The sequence below is a fragment of the Channa argus genome, chromosome 1 (genome assembly GCF_033026475.1).
Source record: "Channa argus isolate prfri chromosome 1, Channa argus male v1.0, whole genome shotgun sequence".
NCBI lineage: Eukaryota > Metazoa > Chordata > Actinopteri > Anabantiformes > Channidae > Channa > Channa argus.
In genome coordinates this window covers 38,228,556-38,249,851 of record NC_090197.1, presented here as the reverse complement: position 1 = coordinate 38,249,851, position 21,296 = coordinate 38,228,556, and the positions used below count along the sequence as shown (strand labels likewise).

Here is a 21,296-nt window from a genome sequence, read left to right as displayed (position 1 = left end):
AGCTGTTGGCCAGTACCAGGATGTCTAGTCACACTGACACGTAGAATTGGCCAAAAAGCCACTGTCGGGAAAGAGACAATTTGTATTATTAATAGACATATTTGCGATAAGAGGCAAAACACCAATTTTAAAAAAGTTGGGAAGATGTGTAAAATGTAAATAAATACAGAGTGCAATGACTTACAAATCTCATCAACCCGTATTTTATTCACAATAGAACATAAACAACATGTCAGATGTTTAAATTTAGATCATTTTAACATTTCATGGAAAATATTAGCTCATTTTTAATTTGATGGCAGCAAAACATCTCAAAAAAGTTGGAACTGGGGTTGTAGTCAGCCACCATCTCATAATCATCATCTCATCCTACTCTCTGCAAAGACACACACTACACAAAAGTGAAAGAAGCTTTTACAATGTGTTATAGAAATGTAGCTTATGATCTGGTCTCTTTGCGTGGATTTTGACAACCCTGTTTTCTCCCTGTTCGGTATAAATGTGCAGTAGATGATCATTTATGAGTGTGACTAGAATTGTAGGCTGGATTTTTGTCAATACATTGACAGACATCCGGCTTGAAGAACAATAAGAAACAGCATGTACTGTATGTGACAGTCACTGAAGGTCAGTGAAACCTCGTGCTGTGTTTCTCATAACACTAATTTGTTTATCGTGAACCAAGACAGTGACATTTTTGTTTACTCAGTGCTCAGTACTGTTTTGATTCCCGTATATTGAATGATTCACCGTAGGTCCAGGACACTCAACATGTGGCCTCAGGCATTAGCTGATCATCCGAATAGGCTCTCTCGTTCCACTTCGTGTATTAACTCTGTAGATGTTGTGTATGTCTGTATGCTGTTTGTGAAAATGTTTCTTTTTCATAAAAAGTTCTCCATACACCTGCTGTGATAGGGTTAAGCAATACCCCCAGTTTCAATGCTTATCTGCCTGGGCTGTGGGCAGGCTTATTTTTCAGTTCAGTGAAATATGCTTGGCTAACAAGCCTCTAACAAGACAGAAGGAGGGTCTGGGACATTGCCTGGATATGAGAGAGCAGTGAATGCTTAACCATGGTGCTCGTTAATTTTCAAGGGGAAACCTAATTTCACAGGAGCCGCATGGGAGATTTGGCTTCAGAGCACAGGGGCTGTTGCCTATGCACTTAACTGTGGCATCAGAATTAGGTCCTGTTAAGTTTACCGCATGGTACCAATACAAGCAGGCAATTAGGCTGTCTCATCTTGTTCACCAAAAGAAGCATTTGAATGCATCAACCAAACTCGCAGTAGGAAATACGAATAACTTGCTTAATCAGTATTTATCTTTATGTTCTACTGACTGTTTACCTCGTAGTCCGTTTTACTCCAATTCTCTTTCAGGTTTCTGTGGTCAATGCTTTGGACATGCAGGTTATTGTGTCCACTGTCCCGCCCAATTTAGTGGAAGAGAATAAGGAGCAGCTCATTAGGTAAGACAACATTTATTGTAATTTAAATATGAAGATAGGAGTGAATTTTTGTCTACGTTTGATACGAATTGAGCTACTGTGTGATAAGTGGAAGCAAAAAACATCTCTCCTCATGTAATGTCTGGCACATCTTTTTTCCTACTCAATTTCATATAAGTTTCAATTATGTTTCCCTGCAGTCCAATCGTCCATTTGTTAATTGATTTTCTATGTCTCTCCTATTTGTCTGGGGAGTATTTTGCCCATTATGACGGAGGTGAACTTTGTCTGGCACCTGTAGATGATGGCACCATTTAGAGATAAAATTGTCTTTGGAGCCCTGGTATGATATGTGTGACTTAGCTGTCTTTATTAGAAATAAACATGGACTACTAAAACTTGATGTATTTTGTTCTTAATTAACCATTGATCTGTCACTTAAGACAGATAATTGATAAGCCAGTGAGGTAGTTGTGTCAATTCTCTAGTTTCGCTTTTACTTGTCAAGAATAATTAATTATAGAGATTCGTGAAATGTCTTTTTGCAGCTCTCGGGGTGCGGTGTTTAGGCTAATTAGTCAATCTCAAAGTCAAATGGGTGTTAATAGTTGTTTTTCAAGAGCTTGCTATGTCTCTGCCCACACAAGTGGCACTGTACTTTAGGCAGAAAAACACACACATTAGTCATGTTAAGCTCTTTGCAGTGATGTCATTTGAGAGGTCTGCGATTTTGCAAAGTACTGGTGATGATCCAGAGCCATTTTACCTGAGTGCTCAAACTGTTTATCCACCTTGGCAAAGGCAGACAGCAAGCCCTTTATTGGCTATAATTTGAGGTGTGGATTCTTCCTGCCTGAAATGGATTATCTGAGCCTTGCTTTGCCAAGAGACCACTGTGGAGAAGCAAACTGCTGCCCAATGGAATAATCACTGCCAAGGCAACGTACTAAAGATTGGTGGCTCTCATATTGCTTTGGGTACAGAGGTGCCAGAAATGGTTTGAACTTACGCGAACTTGAGTTTGGCATGGAGACCAGCTGCCTTTTTAGTATTTACACCTTTATTGCTGAGTTTAGTAAAGTATTACTTGTGGTTTTGTGGTAATTTAAGAATTCTGGAGCGCCACATTCAAGATCAGATTCCAGGGGCCAAGGTGGTTGTCGAGGCCATTGGTCCACGTCGCCATGGCGATGGCTTTGAGCTGGAGGACTACAGTAAGTCGGACCTGATGGTGTACGCCATTGACCCGCTAACGAACAGGGCCATTTCGCGTCAGGAGCTCTATAAGTAAGTGTGTAACTTTTATTACCAGATTTCCAGTCCACCATTCCATTTTGAATGTCCCTGTTCCACTGCATGCTTTCCCTGCTGCCTCTTTACCCTCTGCCCATGCAGTTAGTTACCAAATATTTCTTTCTCAGGTTCCTCTCGGTTTCCTCTGTAATATTCTCTCACTTTTATCACTACCTTAACTTTATAAGACTTTGATTGTCCTGAAGATTCATTAACACCTTTGTCTTAGAAGCAAGGAAACTTAAGAAAGCGATGAGGTTAGGGAGGAACAACGTGAAAATGTCATTTAGTGCACCAACCTATCATGCCAGTACCTCAAACCCTGTTTCAAGAACCTGGAGATATGCCAGTAATACTTTTTATTCCATTTGTTTGGGAACATGGAGATTGATATTTCTGTGTGTCCAGGGTCCATCTGAGGCTTTGCACTAAAACACTGTTTGACCATGTTTTTATGATATTAAAGAACTGGAAAGAAATGCTTACAAGATATGTTTTCATTCCATCTGGGGAAAACACGACTTTGGACTTAGCTGGTACCTTAGGACAGTCTTGAACTCATATTTTTCATGTTTCTTTGACTTTCTGTCAAACCACTCAGGCACAAATCGTAAAAAGCCGACTCCATCAGAGCATAAGTTTCCAATCAATATATAATAGTCGTCCCCTCCACTCTCTGCCAATTTGCTCTTCTGCTTACCTTACAATGAGCCACCCTCTTCTATCTTTATTCCTCCTTATCCATGGTTTTCTGCCAATTCCGTTTTCCCTTTTGTTTGTGGCCCCTAAGGAACTACTAACCCATCTCTTTGTCACAACTGCACTTCATTTGGAAATCCTCCCCTCGGATGACATTTAGAGGTGCTTTTTTTATGTGCTGAATAAATCTATAAACATTATCTCAGTGTCCTTGACCATCACAGAAGTGCCACAACCTTTTTGAAGGGGGATTTAGGCCAGAAACAAGAGGAGGGTGTCATGAAAACAGTTTGTTTTAAACAAATCTGCTGACCATTTTCTGAAGTAGCAGCTTTTGCGAGCTTATTTACCTTATTTAGAAAGAGGCTGTCTACATTCCTGCTTTAATAAGAATATGCTTCCTTAGATAGTCAATGGATACTGTGAAGAAAATCGTTAAAACTGGAGGAGACGGGCTTTTTATGCATGCAGAGCATGTCTGAATATTGTGGGTAATTGCATGTTATATATCAGCGACTTTGCTGTCAGATCACTGAGGGATAAGGAGAGACAACATAGTAAACAACATAGTGAGTGGCTTCTTGCATTATAGAGTGTCCTTATGCCACCTTGAATATAGTGCACACTACCATTTGAGCTCCCTGGAGGATAGAATGCCAGAAAGTCTAGTTAGTAACGTTCATCTCCACTCATTTATTCACCTTTACAAAATCCAAAAGGACAGTAATTGGATGTGGCAGTCTGCACATTCTTTGATGATAGAAAATATTACAAAACTATTTTGTCACATCTGAAACAATAGTGGGTAGATTGCGTGTATAGCTGTAGGCATGCAAGTCAGGTATTTTTACTAGTCTTTTGGACATATTTTTTGCAGTTAAAGATAGAAATACATTTATTTAACCAACAAGCCAACCCACAGTTGCTTCTAAATCCCAATCACCAAACATTGCTGACCTTCAGTGTTTGTCTATCTGTCAGTGAGATGTTTAAAGTTTATAACGGGATATTTTGGAAACCTAGTGAACCAAGTGAAACAAGTTGTAACCACAACTTGTCATACCATCAGCTTTGAGTTAACATGACAAGCTTAGCAGCAAACTGTTGCTTGCAAACTGTTATTCACTGCATGTATCCTCTGGTTCAAGTTCTGTATCTGACCACTTAACTGCTTAAGGCCCCACTATATGTTCACCAACAAGTGTTTGTTCTGTGCAGGTAGTGTCCAGTGAGTATTACAGAACTTTTTGACTACAAACAGATGTCTGCTGCCAGAAATGACACTATGAGAAATGCAAGAGTAGAACAAAATAGTAAAGTTAGGGCTGGAAGCATCATGTGTGATAGATTACAGACTCAGTGGCTCTGTTAGTAAAACCATTACTTTTCCTGTTCTCATTATGTGTCTAATTATGTATCATAGATTTCTGGATGGGAACGTGCTAGAAATCAACAAAGAGTTCCAGCCCTATTTGGGTGAGGGCGGCCGCATCCTCGACATCCGCTCTCCAGATGTTGTGGCCAGTGTAAAGAAGGCAGCCCAGGCTGTGGGCTACACGGAAGGAGCTCTCCTGGCCCTGGCCATCATCATCATCCTCTGCTGCATCCCTGCCATTCTTATCGTCATGGTTACTTACAAACAGTGAGTAACATTCTGCCTTAGTGATGATCACTGGCTTCTAAAATCGATTTATCTTCTTCAGCTAGTTGTCAGGAATTTGAAAGGGAAATATATTTTAATTTAGCAAACTATTATCTTGGGAGCTGTTGTGCTAGACTTGGTTATAGCTGAAGGGTTTGCTCCTCACATAATTTTCCTCCTGGAATTTTCACCATTGTTTACATCCTTTGCCCTGTGACCTGTTTGAATAGAGACAGCAAAACCATCGACAGCTTTGACAAAAAAGTGTATTTGTCAAGTATTTAAGATAAAGCTAGAGATGTCTTGCTTGGTTGCTGCCTTTGTGCAGTGTTTGTGTGTGTGTGTGTGTCTGTCTGTTTCTCTCCGTCTCATCAGACATGCTGACTGCGCACTCTGCTGGGCTAATCTTCCTGCTCATGCTCTGTGAAAGCAGATTAATTAACAGTCATTTTTGACAAATATCTACAGCCAATTGTGACTGTCACAGCAACTCTTCATGCCACTTAGTCACCTCTGCCCGACACACATAATAAACAGTGCTGTCACACACACTGTGCCATTTACGCAAAAATATGACGCTTTTTGTTCTGATAGGTGAGGTAAACTCTTGGCAGAAGTCAGGTTTGTATCCCCTCTAATTGTTGGTATGCCACAAGTGTTCCATAAATGGTGATGCTTGGGAAATGTTTATTCAGGACAGATTGGTGGAGTGGTGGTCCTTATGCAAATGCACAGACCAAACACACAGCAGAAAGCTGTTGATGATGACTTTAGACCTAACACACAAGCTGCCATAGCAGATGGTACTTTTTTGGTGGCGACATTACTTTGGTAAAATTACATGATTTAGGGAATAATTTTCTTATTTCATTCTGTTAAAATTATTTACTGGTGCCTAAATTTGTGCATTAAATTTTTAGATGGATCTGTTTATTCATGTGGAATAATTGAATTTTGTTGTGAATAAGTAAATGTTAATATGAAGCTTGGACAATTCACTTAACACACACAAAAAAAATAATAATTCAATCAGCTACTTTTGCATGTAGTCCTGCAGTCACTGCTGAAAGCTGGAGTGCCTTCTGCTTTGCATAGAAATTGGAAAGAACAGACAGAACGTTTTTTCTTATTTCGGCGTTTTGTTTTTTTTTGTTTTTTTTTTGTGGTTAAAAAGTAAAAATACAATGTTAGAAAAAGATTGACTCTTGACTGATGCATCTTAATGGTCTTGGAGTGTGGCCTTGTCAAATTATATAACTATACACCTTTTTTGTTTCCCCCATCGCTGTTTCTATTCACCTGCATCAAAACCTCCAGGTTCAAAGAGTAAGTTGTTTTTCTCCATGTTTTACAAATGATTGCTTTTTCACTGCATGACATATGTGTTTGTCTGTGAATAGTACAGTTTTTCTTCATTATTCAAGACGCCACCCTTTTAAAATGCCTCTACTATTATGACATGAAGCAACAGTGATTTGTCTTGTAGGTTAGCGAATGAGTGGTTAATTTAGCAAAGCCTCTGGAAAATTTGATGAAAACAAAAGGAAAATCAACCCCAGTCAACAAGACATCATCTGTTCTATTGCTGTATGGTCTCACTTCACTCAACCTAAGTAACTTTTGAGTTGATGTATACAAGTTGCTCCATGAACTTCTGTCATGGATAATAGCAGGTAAAAGTCTCTACAGGGACATTTTTTAAAACAAGGAGAGTCATAAAAATTGTAGATTTACCACCAATTACAGCATTTACTCTTTTTTTTTGCATACAGTTTGAGTAAAATACTATCCATTCTTTCTGATATTTAGTGTGAAAGGCACAAAGACTGATAATTAGTTTTTTTTCCTTGCTTGCTTGTACTTGTGTGTAAGTTGTTTTTCTCTGTGTTTTTCCATGAACTACAAGCACATCTTTGTAACTGTAAATGTAAACACTTTGCACAGGCGACAGGCAGAGTGTGCCAAAACTGCCAGGATTCAGATGGCTTTGCCTCCAGGAGGGAAAGCACCTCCAGCGGCTGCTCCCAGTGCTAACCTCTATGAAGAGCTGGGCGACAGCAGCATGTGAGTCAGCCCTGACCCTTAACTATCTGTCTCCCACACCTTCCCATAATAAGCAGGCACTGTATCGTGCTCTGCGGGTTCCTTCCGTTGAATTTCAGGTCCAAACTTAGACAAAATGCTTCTATGTTGAATACTATTTTCCCACTTTTTACATCAGCATTTGTCTAGGCTTCAAAGTCATTTTCCTTCCCTTTAAAATGACTGCTGGCAGCTCTGCATGTTGACCTTAGAAATCTACCTGCTGCTTCATAAATATTTATAGCCGCACCAGTGTATCTCTATGCTCTTTAGCTTCCTATCCATGATCAACTTTAGATGTCTGCAAACAGCACTATATTCCTCAGCTCAGATGATTCAATTTTAGCATATGTATGTGTTTCTAATTAGACTACATATGCATTTTGCAAGTTCCTCTTTGAAGGTAAGAGTGTTTAAATTAATAGATAGGCCATATAAACAAATACTCAATCTGGCCTGTACTTAAAAATTGGATTTTGTTAAATTACTTTAACCTTTCTTGTATTGGTACCTACAGTAAATGCTTCCTGAGCTTGACTATAGTCCATGGTGTTTTGCCATCAGCACAATCAGATTTCACCTTTGATTTTAAATAACTTGTATGTGTACAGAATTCTTAATGCTTGCAGGGTAAATGAGCTTGAATTGAAAATGCTGCCCTGCTGGGTTTTGTCATTTTGATTTACAGCATCTACAGGTAAAGCTATAATACTACTAACCTCACAATTGCTGTACAAAAAACGAAAAGGAAATGGAAATTCAATGATAAGCTGTAAAGGCCTTTTGCAAAGTTTACAACAGATGTTGACCAACACTCGAAAACAAACCGAAGCATTTGATTCTCTAGCAAGAGAAAAGCTCTCATGGGGATTGCGTTGAAGCCAAGTGCTGTTTATTTGGGCATTATTTTCCAGGCTGCACTAGGAACCTAGAAAAATTGGTGCTATAAACAATCCTATTAGAGCACTTTTAAACTCCATGTGTTAAACACAATTTTTTCTCTGCAAAAAGTCAAAGTGCCTTTCCTTGAGTGAATGTGTGTGCTTTGTGTTTATGCATACTCTCAGATGTGCAGAGCAAATAAATCAGTGCAGTACTCCCCACTCTGAATGCAGAAATGTGATGTACCATTGCAGTTGCCCTTCATCTATGTCATCCTTTTTTTGATAACTCCTCCAAACACTTCTGTTTTAGTCTTCTTACCATCTGTATTTGTTGCTTTCTTCTCCATCATTTATATTCCCCTGTCTCTCTGGATTCAGACTGCAGTAAGTAATCCCAACACATACAAGGTCTATGAATATGATCAATGATATTTTTAAATATAGCGCCTGAAGTAGCAACCTTATTTTCATGTTGCTTATAGCTTTTGCTAAGCATATGCAAGTACTTTACAGATATGATGTGGTTTGTCCTTAAACGTTTACCATTAATCCACTTGTGCATAAATACATTTTTAATGCATTGTTTATTGATCTTCGTGAAGCAGTAGCAGTTTACTTCCATGTAGCAAGGAAAAGTAAAGCTGCCTTTGTTTAGAAGTAGTGCACTTCAGTAGCTTTCACTGTAGTAGCCTCCTCTCTATGTTTATGTCACAGGGTTGTCTCCTTATGTGTTCTTACATCCTTACTCCCACATCTCACAGTATTATGACTGTTTGCACCAATGCATCCATGGTTTGATGTTTATTTGTGTAATATTTCAGCACATCTATGTGTACAACATTTGCAACATGAACACTGAACCACATTATTGAAATGCATTAAAGAACTGCTTTGAGTTTTTCTATAAAAGCCAAAAAAAGAGGCACAATACTTAAAGTCATCGTGTTTCAATAGCACTATTGCTTTTACTTCACCCATTTTCTTTTGCCTTGCTCACTCTAAAAACTATCAAGCTTCCCATGTTTCAAGTCTTTTTCTTCCTCTTCACTTCTACCTTTTGCTGGGGCAGGGCTAAAAAGTCTGTCATTAAAGAGGCCGACCATCAGAGGATTCTTAGCACCCTTGCCTGTCGCGCCATTGCAGCCCGTGGCAACGGAGCATTGCATGTCAACTTACCCAAGTCAGAGAGCAACGTGACTTTCCTCTCTGACTGCAATCCACTCACCACCCACAACCCTGTCTATGATGACAACAGCCCCCTCAGCAGTCCTGGTGTCTTTGCCAGGGGGGAAAGTCCATCTGACAAGCGATTCTCCTTTTTCCCTTCCCACACAGCAGGGTCAGGCTGCGTCTGGTCAATGCCTGCTCGCATTCATGGACAGCTGCATGGTTTTGAGGTGCCAAGGAGACGGACGTTGATGGACCAAGATGATTGGGAGCTGCAGATACTCCAAGCAGGCATGAGTGGAAGACAAAGGCCAGAGAGTTCAGACAGAAATCTCCTTAGTGGCAGCACAGAGACCAAGTTGTCAGTCCGTGAGCAGGCCAGGCAGTTTGAGCAGCAGGCCCTGCAGGAACAAAGCCTCAAGCAAAACAGAGACTCCCTGGGCTCCCTGTCTTCCATTTTCATCAGGGGTAGAGACGGTGATGACATGCTGGAGCTGACCTCAGAAAGCCTGCTCTCGATCATGGATTACGCCTACAGCCCTTCGTCTGTGGGCAGAGATGTGCCCCCCAGCATTATCATTACTCAGGGAGAGGAGTCATGGCCCCTGACTAGCCAGAAACCAACTCCACCTGTCCTCAGAAGATTCAGCTCCACCATCTCCAACTACATGACAGTGCAGCCTTGTCAGATCACAGTGGAGATCATACCGGACCCACCAGACAATCCAGCACCTCCTCCTCCTCTTCCCCCACCCACGTCTCCTCCCCCACCTCCCCCACCCACCTCTCCTCCTCCACCTCCCCCACCCACCTCTCCTCCTCCACCGCCATCTACTCCCCCACCCACCTCTCCTCCTCCACCCACATCTTCTCCCCCACCCACCTCTGCTCCTCCACCTCCCCCACCCTATCCTTCTCTTAGTCTGCCTTCACCCTCCCTCCCCTATAAACCTCAGTCGAATTCTCAGTCCTCCCCTCCTCAGTCCTCCCCTCCTCCTGTTGATAAACAACATGGTCTCCCACCTCCACCACCTCTTCCTCCCCCTCCCTCGCCTGCTACTGATCAGTTGCACTCAGTCGTCCAGTTTGTTGTAACCTCTTTGCCACCTGTTTCGTCGCTTCGCCCCGTTTCAGAACGGAAATACCCTCCTCCTCCTCCTCCTCCTCCTCCCCCATCACAAACTGACATGGGGAAGAAGAAGGAGCTTAAAGGGATCCTGAAAAACATCCAGAATCTAGCTGACATAGAGAAGTCTGTTGCCAACCTGTACAGCCAAGTAGACAAAAATTGCAAGGTGCCCAAGTTTAACAACAAGCCACAAGTGACTGAGGAATCAGAGGGTGCTAACGAACTGCAAAGCTCTGATCCGTGCAATGAGCAGAGCCTGCCAAAAAGAGACAACTCAAGCTCTGCAGTCCAAATCAACTCATCAAGTATGAACTGTCAACTGAACGTGGCAATGGAGGTTCAGCAGACGAGCCAATTGAACTCAAACAGCTCAAATACCGTTGAGCTCAGTGAACAACTTCAGTTCACAGTGTTCTGACTTCTCTTCTCACTGTCTCCATCCTCTCATTATGTCCATACATCATCACGCCTGTTTTTCTATTGGTTCTAATATTATGCATTATGTTGCGCAGTTGGTAATATTTTATAATAGCTTTGGCCTCTGTGTGGGTCTTTTAGAGACAAATGCTTTTTTACTTGATACTTCTTGGGAAAATACATTTTTAGTGCCACCTACCAAGAAATGTGCTCAGCTAGGCCACATTGAATGTACAATGTACTTTCGGATGTATGTTAAAAAGCAAGAGGCGTTCATATATAGTGTTACTGCAGCTTATTTTTTTGTATGTGTAAATGATCTGAACTTTATGATAGAGTGTACAGTATGCACCAGAGTTTACAATTTGATCATTGTATCATGTTAAAGAATCGTAATACTTTTCCTACTCCAAAAATTAATGTTTCTTTACCAAAACTACTTTAATTAAATTACACTAAACACCAACAATTTTAATCCAACAGCCCTTGGGTCTGTTTTTCAAACTGTTGGCTGCATATTGCTGATTTCAAATTTGTTATTCTACTTCTTCACAAAGATAAGAGCATGAAAATTTAACACGCTGTTGCTTCTCGCAGAATGCAAATTAGGCAAGAAAAATTATAATGTTAGATACTTTTTCAAATGAGGGAAAATTTCCATAACTGTTAAGATTTTCCCAAAGGTATGCAAATACTGTGAAATAGGCTTCAGAGTATTCAGGAAGGATGATCACAATATTGTTGATGAAACACAGTCAGCAAGTTGTCTAAGTGAGTCAAGCTCTTAGAAATTTACATTATTTTGAAGTGAATTTAACAGGGACTACATGCATTGATTAAGAAATGTGTCAAAGATATAAACTTAATGCGTGTTGGACAGTGCACACATGCTAAAGATATGGTTTATTAAAACATAAAATACATAACATTATTGCAAATTACATTAAGACTGCACCTAATCCATCCCATGTAAATGCAGAACAGCTGATGGCAGTAACCAGAGGCCTGGGTATTTGTGAGTGAAAACCTCCTGTGATCTTATGTTGAACAAAGCGTCTGCTATAAAATATATCGACTGGGTTCTCTGGTAGGCTTGTGTTGAATGAAGGGAGTCGACCTCTGAGGGACCTGTATATTCACATGTCTGCAGAGATCCTCCTTACATGATAAAGAAGTCAGTCTCTGGCTGCACAGTGGAAAAGGCTAATTAGAAAACCAATCAATCGTTAGCTAGGGCTGCCGCCTGTGGGACTATCAACTACTGTTATCCTCGCCTTTCTTTCCAGCTGACCTTCTGTCTTTCGCATCTGTGTTTTTCTCTCGATCCCCCGTAGTTCATTTTGCCCTGTAGTTTGTTATAATACTTTCCAATCCAATGCCTCTGTGGTTTTTAAGAGATTCTGTTATGTTCTTAACACTCATTGCAATGTGGCCTCTGTCCCCTCTTTTCCTATTTTCAGGGCTCAGGATTTTTCAGTGTTTGTCCTTTCTGTCTTTCCCCCACAATACCAATGTGTTTGTTTTACTGTCCATGCCCTAAGGCAATTGGTCTAAGCGTACCTCTCTTCCAGAGCAATGTAATGTTTGATTCATTACACATTACCCTGTTGGGCAGATCGAAGGCCTGCTAATTCTGCATTCCATGTTCGCTACATGGGGTAATCTCTTTTGTGAAGAGGCTAGAAGCTTGCATGCTGTTTCTTTCAACACAGAGCAGTAAGTTTAAATGAATGGTATTATTGATGCTCTATTTAAAATTGTTTTTTATCAAAATCTTATGAGTCCTGACTAACAATTCAGAGCAGCTACATCAACAAAACCTACGCACAAGGAAAACAGAATTAAAGCATTATAGCAATTTTAATAATTAAAGAAGTTTTAAGCATAATTTCTAGGGCCCTTTTTCGATGAAAAGTTTCAAACTTAATCTTCAAGCTTAGTCTAGAATTCAAGCTTAATCTAAATAATAGCAGTGTGTAGCAGTAGAAATTTCAAAGATGACACTCAATCCCCTTTCTTTCAATTTAGAAAGGGTAAAACCATTTTTATCATAATATTAAATGCACATTCAGCTAGTACAAAGGTTCCTTCATCAGATATAACATAAATAGTCTTCATCCCTTGGACTGCATTAATTCTTTCTTTCACTTTATACAGAGCTCTAGTGCCTGTTAAAGACATAAATCACCAAACCATCAGTGATAATCCACCATGTATGACTGTGGAATGATGTTTTTCTCACCACACATACCTGAGCATATTACAGTATGACCAAATATTCAACATAGATAACATAACGTAGATGTTCCATAACGCATATGGTATCTTCACATGCTCGTTATAAAAACTCCAAGCGTACTGCCTTATGTTTAGTAACCAAAGGCCTTTTGCATGCTTTTCTCCCAAACAATTCAGACTTGTCCAGACTACGCTTGACTGTGGACATGTGGACTTTTATTCCAGTTCCCTCAAAGGACTCGGTTTTGCATTCTTACATAGCTATCAAGCAAATTTTCTAGTGCCTCTTTCAGAAACTTTTCTTGGTCTTCAACTTCTTGGAATAGTCTTGAGTGTTCACACATTTTTTTTCATTTGTGGATTGTGGTATTGGTATCCCTAAAGGCTTTGAAATATTAGTATATTCCTCTTCAGCTTAAAGATTCATGTATTTTATTTTGAGTTTATCTGAAATTAGTTTTCTGATTCCTGGGTTTTTGTTGCGTTCAGTAAACTGCTTAAAACTGTCCTGCTTTATACATTTTTAAAGTATAAGCCTATCTAAGTGCTATCTATTAAGACACAAAATGTGATTGATGTTTGTTAAGAAACATAATATATTATTATTAAGTTTATCAAGTTAACGCTCTTGTTAATTGATATTGATTCATATGAAGCTAAAACTAGTTGGTTGTCTAGCTTAGCTTAGCTTAGCTTAGCTTAACTTATTTTAGGATTCAGTTTTTATGCAAAGCTAATCTGACTGTTATCATACCAACATCTAATTGTTCACAGGACAAAGACATCTCAAAATATCTAAATATTCCTTTAAATGTCTACTTTGTTTGTTTACATAAAAAAGCTATAAAAAAGTAAAGTTGGTTATTTATTGGTACAGAGTTCTTTAATATTTTACTCTTGCTGCATTTCTGAGCTTCTCTTTTTTCAGCATTACCTTATCACATATCTTCCCCCAAGTCTCCTCTTGTGCAAACTACCTATGGCTGCTGTCCACTGGGCCATTTTTCTTGATGTTGCATGAAGCAACAGTAGCCAGAAGCCAAGCCAACAGGCCATCCATCAGATCCCACTCCCATCATCCACTCTGCCTGGGAGGAGTGGCCATATGGCTCTGCCCTGTCCCCTGGTCCCTGCCCATAATAACGGATTACAGCTCTCCAGAGGAAGCTCACATCATTGCTTGTCCATATATCTGAGCGAGAAAGTTGTCATCATTTATGTGGCTAGACAGGTTACAGTTGTACGCTTGTGGACCTGGAGGTTTCAGACGCGCTGCTCCATTACTTGCCATTTCTCATTGACTTGTACTAAATGCACTGCAGATGAAATGCTGCTGTTTTGGGGAACAGCTTTTTAAGCATTTGATGGACTGAAATTCCTTCTGCAAGAAGTACTTTAAATTGAAATGATGAGAACAATGATGACACATTACGAATCGAGATTATTATGTAAACTTTGTTTGTGTCAGTACTTCCTTACTGAATCCTAGTGTATTTTTTTTTATATCTGCCAGGAGATTCTCCAGCTACATCTGTATAAACACTAATTTATTTTTTTTTCCCAAATTCCAATCTTTCCTGCCTCTTTCATATTTGCTTTTATTGGGTCTTAATTCTTTCTGCAGTTTAATTTAACCACACAAAAATGCACAGTGAGTAATTCTGCAATTTCTTCACTGGTCAGCAAAATGTAGACACACTAGTCCTACAGAATTAACATTTGATCTAAAAGCACTTGAAATGTTGCTGTCAATCCATATTCATTATTTGTCTTGCTTCCCTCTTTCTGCGGCACACAGCAGGCGAGGCTACGGCAGACAGGTAAGCATTTTTGTTGTGATGTTTTTATCTCATTGTTGTGCTGAGACATTTTGTCACTCTCAAGGCAGCTTGAGGCAGCTTATATCCTATTATTCCTATCTACACCTCACTTGATAGAAAACACTGAATAAGATTGAGATGAGATCGCAGTGATAGGACTTCTGACACAGACATTAGGTTTAGGTGTTATGTGAAAGTCTGTTGTATTCCCCAATGTTCTTGTCAAATGGCAGATAAGCATTAAAATGAGTTTTTCTCCTCTGAGAAAAAGAATTATAATCAGGGAAAAACAACGTGAATGTTTTTGACATTACATCCCTTTTTTATCACTTTCAAATAATCTGTGAAGTGTCAGCATCCAACATACGCAAGATGTTTGGTTTATTTCATTTTTGTTGTTTTTGCAATTTCTTCCTTTATTGCTTTGTTTAACCCCTTCCCTCTTCTCCTTTGCTTTGTTCGCATTAATAATTCATCAGCAGTTTCACCTTGCTTCTCTATGGTGTATTACTTAGACTTTGCAGTAAACATAACAGCCGTCTGCATTTTCTGGCTTTAAATCTCAAATGTGTTGAGTGTCTCCTGACCATGCCTTCTTTTCATTACCTTATCCTTCTTCTGTACTAATCTTTGGCAGCAACAGCAACTGCTGAGGCCATCTCTTCTGAGACCTGAGGTAGAAACACTCCTGCTTTCTTCAATTCAGAGGGATTGTAGTCATTCTGCTGTATACTCTTCCTGTATGCTGCTGCTGCTCTTCTTTTGCTGTCTATTTATGAGGTGTGCTGAGTAATACCTCTTTCTGCTTCTCTCAAATGCAGGAACTCTCTATGGAGTCAGGTATCGACCCAGGCCAAGACTACTACACACAGGACTACTACAATTATGACCAAGGGTGAGCATGCAGCCCACTGATCATCTCCTTAGTCTTTTTCTAATCCATAAGACTAATCCGAGCCCGTTCATTTGCAGCTAAAAAAAAAATACATTGTTACCTTGCTTTCCAGCTCCAAGTGCTGACGTCCTTGGGGGATAGGGAGCATTACAAAGTTCAAAATAATATGATGAGCATAACTAATGCTGCCGCTTTAGCATTGCATAGTGTCCGAGCACTTACCCTCTCAACATCCGTCAAATGAGATCAATTATGTTGCCTTGAGTGGAATACTTAAGTCTGAAAGTGTTTTTCTCATGATTTAATAGATAGAGGATGTTGTGACTTACCTGTTACATTGGCCATATGGTCTAAAGAAGAAAAACATGGAACTAGAAGCTACAACAGCTGTTGAGAAATTGTTATTCATTAAACACTCCTGCTCCATAGCAGGTAAACCTGCACCACTCTGGGGATTTAGGCTGCAATTTTATCAAACTAGGGAGAAGGTTTTACACTTTGCATGCTCAGATTGCTGAAGAAAATCTGACAAATATAAAAAAAGAAAAAGAAAAAAATCTGTCCTCACTAAAATTAAGTGTTGTAATTGCCTCTGTATTCACTCACCAGCCTACCTCACATTTCATCTTTACAAACGTAATTGCAGAGACTAGATCACAATGGCCTTCATTTGCAGCAAGCTGTAATCATGTTTTAATGATATGTCACATATTTCATCATAAAAGCTGATATTGCCAATGAGTGTGCCATCACTATGATCGGATGCCTTTGATCTGTTTCTACTTGCACCGAGGGGCACACTTTAAAAGCACTTAAGCTTTTAATCCAGCAATCACCAGACCGTGTGGTCCTCAGAGCCTCCCTCACATGTTCAGAAGGTGGCAGTGACACAAATTGCCACTGACCTCTTTCCTTTAGGCTCCTTTCTAATTGTAGAGTAAGAAGAATAATTCATCTGTTGCCTGTCAATGATCTGAGCTAATTGGGGCAGATTCGATGACAGCTGATGAAAATAAAACTGTGCATTCTGCCACTGATGACGACACTTAGCCAGACATGCTTAGGAATGTAAACAGCTGAAGAGTTATGCACCTAATTTAATTAATGTGTTTTAATGGCATGTGTTCTTGTAATTATTAGACCCAGTTAAATATCTAAATATATGTTCTATTGTTTTTTTTATACAATATGGATTATTGTAGAAAGCTATTTTGTCATTAGCACTATTTTCTGCATACAAGACATTTCTTTGCTCCATGCTGTGTCTTAATGTTAAATGATACTGAAGGTGTGATCTTTGGTATTTTAAGATTTAACATACTGTGTAGATGAACCCAAAAATGAAGTAACAATATTTAATTAGATGCTGGATTAGTCTGGTTTAAATGAGCAGCACACAGTCAATGTAGTCCAGTGAACCTCTGATTTATTTGCCGTATTTTGTGAATCTATTTTTTAGGTATGGCCTTCCACAGTATGGCAGTCGCAGGAGGCTAATATCACCTATGTATGATGAATATGGAGAGGTGATCATGGAGGATGAGGAGTACTACTATAGTCCACATGAGGTATTATCTTTCTTTGAAGTGATAATGCTTTAATAGGGTGTTATTGAAAAAGCAGCCAATCATGTAATGTGACATCCCAGCACTGTGGCTTTATCAACACAAAAAGTTCAAAAAGCTCAATTAAATATGACTGTCTTAGGGCCGAGGCAGGGACCGTGGCGGCATGCGGGGTAGAGGTCCACCCAAGAGGGTTGCATTTAGGGACACGGCGCCAGAGGGAGAAATCGAACAACCTGAGCCAGCACCAGAGGGGGAGCCTTCTAAGGCTGCCAAGAGACTGAAGTCTGTCATGAAACTAAGCAAATTCCTGGCAGCAAGCAAAGGAGGAGAACAACCATCTGATGCTGGCCTCTCTGGCCCATCTCCGTGGAAGAAAGCCAAGATGTTCAAGATGTTTGGCGCTGGAACGAAGGACAAGGATTATGCCAAACTGATGTCAGCCCGCCGTATTGACAGCCAGGAGAGTCTGACTGACGGACCAGCACTTTTGGGACCAATAGACAGCACGTCTAATACCCGCAGCCGACTTGCCAAAGTTATGAAGAAAATAAACTTAGCTAATAAGTTGCAGGTTCGGAGGAAGTCGCAGAGCAGTGTGAGTCGTGGCTCAATCACTGGCAGTGAGAGAGATGGGGAGGCCTCGCAAGTGGCCAGTGAGGATGAAATGTCTAAAGTGTCTATTAGTGTGGAAGAAAGTGAGCCAGAGGCAGTTGCAAGTGGAAGCAGTACGAAGAAAGACTCTGATGAGGAATCCTCAGAGAAAAGCAGTATTGACAGAGATTACTTAAAAGTGGATTTAGACCGAGACGATGCCAACGAAAGCACTGTGGACTCAGAGGAAGAGCCTGAAGAAGATCCGGGGGATTCTGAAGAGGAGAGCAAGTCCAAATCTGAGGAAGAAACTGAGAAGGAATCTGTCAGCGAAAAAGAATCTGCAACTGAAAGAGAATCAGAGTCAGAAAAAGAGTCTGTGTCAGAGAAGTCATCTGCTGCAGAGAAGGAGTCAGAAACTGAGAAAGAGTCTGAGTCTGAGAAGGAGTCTGAATCTGACAAGGAGTCTGAATCTGACAAAGAAACAGAATTAGAAACAGGTACAGTAACAGAGAAGGAAACAAGCACAGAAATGGGTTCAGGAACCGAGAGAGACTCTGATGAACAGTCTGAAGAGGAAGAGGCTTCAGGGAGCACTAGAGAAAGTGGGTCTTCTGCCCCTTCTTCCGTGAGATCATCATCTACTGAGGCCAGTAAGAGGAGCAGTGCTTCAGGTGTGAGCGTGAGTGGTAGTGGAAGCGGGAGCAGAAGAAGTGGAGGTAGTAGTGCTGCATCTCTATCAGGCTCCAGTGTTAGGTCCTCACAGAGAACCACATCATCAAGAAGTGAAGTAGTTTCAGGGAAGTCCAGTGAAGAACTCAGTGAGCCAGAGTCAGGGACAGGGACCGCTAGCGAGGCAGAGTCGGCATCTGTGTCAGGAAGTGAGGGCTCTTTGTCTCGTGTGTCCAGCCGGAGAAAACAGTCTGGTTCAGACTCCAGTGGAAGGTCTTCCTCTGGCAGTCAGATGACAGACCAGATTTCCCTGCGCAGCAAGGGAAGTTCAGCTGGTTCCCAGTCCACCAGTGGGAGCCGCCATTCCCAAAAATCCATCCTGAGCAGTAGATCTGAGGACGCAATCACAGAGGAGAGTGAAGAGGATGAGGAAGAATCTGAGACTGCCGACGAGAGCAAAGAGTCAGCCAGTGAGCTGAGTGATGAAGCATCATCTAGAAGGTCCAGTGTGGCATCTGGAGATCCTGGGCCTTCTGCCCCATACACGGCTCCCCCACACAGCTCAGAGATCAGAAGCATCGGTGACACCTCTGAAGAGACATACGGAGGACTGTCCCCTATCACTGAGGTTGATGAGGACGCCATCTCTTCTGACAAATCTTTAGGCAGTGGCTCTGGATCAGAGGCCAACAGCATGGCGGAGGACTCACGAGAAACAGGAACAACATCAGACGCTGATTTAGAGTCGGATGGAAAGTCAACCTCCTTCTAGGGAGATATATTGTCCGCTGTGAAGTAAGAGTAAATAAAGTCAATTACCCTTGCATGGGAGTGAAGAAATATTTCTTTCCACTACAGAGTGTTTCAAACGTCCACCTTTTTCTTATTTCCTCTTAGTAAGGAAAAACTTTGGTGGTTTCCTGCTGCACAAAACTATTTTTATTCTTTATTCTTCCCTTTGATGCTTTTTATGCGGGTTCACTTTTTGCATCACTCTTGTGTGCTGTGGGAATTTTGCATGTTGCAGTACTATATGCTTTGACTGAATGTTTTCCTGAGTTTTAAGTGCTACTTTCCTGGAACATATAGTATTACTCTCTTTTCTATAGAGAACTGAGATTTTTTATTATAAATTTATACATGCACACACACACACACATATGTGTGTGTGTGTGTGTGTCATTTTCTGATTAAAAGGGCTTTCACATTTGTTAGAACTCTGATATTTTATGAGTAGTTTTTATTATTATTTATATGTACACGACTGTAAGTTACTTTAAAAGCAGTATCGTCAAGGAATAAGTATGGCATAATGGTAAAAACAAAATTCTGCAGAAATGTTTAATTTTCAGCCATTCTTCATGGGATAATGAAGACAATCTTGTGCTCTCCATTCCTCTCTGTAGTGTTTGTGTTGAGAAACCTGAATTCAGTCTACCTTCTAAAAAAAAAAACTAAATATTGACATTGACACCTTGACCTCTTCTTTCCTGCTCAGCCTGGAAGAAAGAAGCGAATTAAGCTGGTGGTAAATCGGGAGAATGAGACCAGCTCCACAGGAGAGGAGAGCACCACAGAAACCCATAGGAACCGAGTCCCCAACAGCCACAGTAACATCAACGGGAACATCTACCTCGCACAGAATGGCACTATAGTCCGAACCAGGCGGCCACCCCTCCCAAACAACCTGAAGGTGGGTTCTCCCTGCCGCCTCAGTAAGCATTTTAAAAAACTAGACAAGTTGGGTGTGACTCATGAAGAACCCCCTCCCATTAGTAGCATCGAGGGTTCAGGTAATGACACTGACAATGGAACAGGTACTTGTGTTCCCTCTAATGTGGACGTCAACCTCAACACTCAGTCCTCTTGTGGCTCCCTGGGATCTACCATCACAGATCTTAAAGGTTTTGGGTCCAAAACCAGTATTGCCAAGGCCTTGATTGAGAGAAACAGTAGTGGTTCGTGTGTCAGTGAAGATCGAGAAACATCCGACAACCACAAGAACAGTAGGGAGACGCTGGAGTCCCACAGCGACCACACATTATCAGACGAGGAGGAGTTATGGATGGGACCCTGGAACAGCCTGCACATACCAATGACAAAACTCTGACTGGCCATGCAGAAAATTAATTTCCCTTTTTGTTATTTTCCTTTTCTTATCATGTTGTTTTTGTTCAGAAGATGATTATTATGAAATGACTGTGTGCCTCAACTGGAAAAGCGACGATCGATGTCCACGACAGGTGATTGCACTTACACTTAAATTTCATTTAACCATAATGTGTTGATGATTTTATCTCCAACAGGGCTATTACAGATGGAAACTTAGAACTGCAAGGCAATGAGTGCCTCAAAGAAATATTAATGTTCTATATGAACCATGCTTGATTGTAATTTTAACTCTTAAACACAGAAGATGGGCCTCTTTTGTTGAGTATTTACGTGTTCAGCTTTTCTTTCTAGTTTTTTTAAATGCCGGTTTGTCATCCATTTCACTATGATTTTAAGGATATTTACAGAGAATACTAGTAAAAATGTGTGATTATATACTCTGTAATAAATTTAAAGAAACTTATTTTGCTAATAGTATTTTACTTGCAAATTATTAAGATTGTCATTAATTATTTTATGTTGTGATCACTTGATAATGTTTTGGAAAATTTCTGAAAAATATATGAAATTATTTTTGTCTATTTTGTATCTAACAGAGATGGAGAATCTAACATATGACATTAAAAACGTAATA

At 40.4% G+C, this 21,296-nt stretch overlaps 1 protein-coding gene across 1 annotated transcript in view; it reads left to right on the top strand.

Moving 5' to 3' along the window:
* The window catches only part of LOC137134200 (protocadherin-15-like), a 183,957-nt gene extending 163,769 nt beyond the window's left edge, over positions 1-20,188 (top strand). The window contains exons 30-40 of the mRNA XM_067518787.1: positions 1,386-1,474; positions 2,564-2,740; positions 4,869-5,087; positions 6,405-6,413; positions 7,032-7,151; positions 14,803-14,824; positions 15,462-15,500; positions 15,646-15,719; positions 17,179-17,287; positions 17,427-19,345; positions 20,049-20,188. Coding sequence (XP_067374888.1) covers positions 1,386-1,474; positions 2,564-2,740; positions 4,869-5,087; positions 6,405-6,413; positions 7,032-7,151; positions 14,803-14,824; positions 15,462-15,500; positions 15,646-15,719; positions 17,179-17,287; positions 17,427-19,322 — 2,754 coding nt within the window. The 3' untranslated portion in view covers positions 19,323-19,345; positions 20,049-20,188. The remainder of the gene's footprint in view (positions 1-1,385; positions 1,475-2,563; positions 2,741-4,868; positions 5,088-6,404; positions 6,414-7,031; positions 7,152-14,802; positions 14,825-15,461; positions 15,501-15,645; positions 15,720-17,178; positions 17,288-17,426; positions 19,346-20,048) is intronic.
* Positions 20,189-21,296: the final 1,108 nt, after the last annotated feature.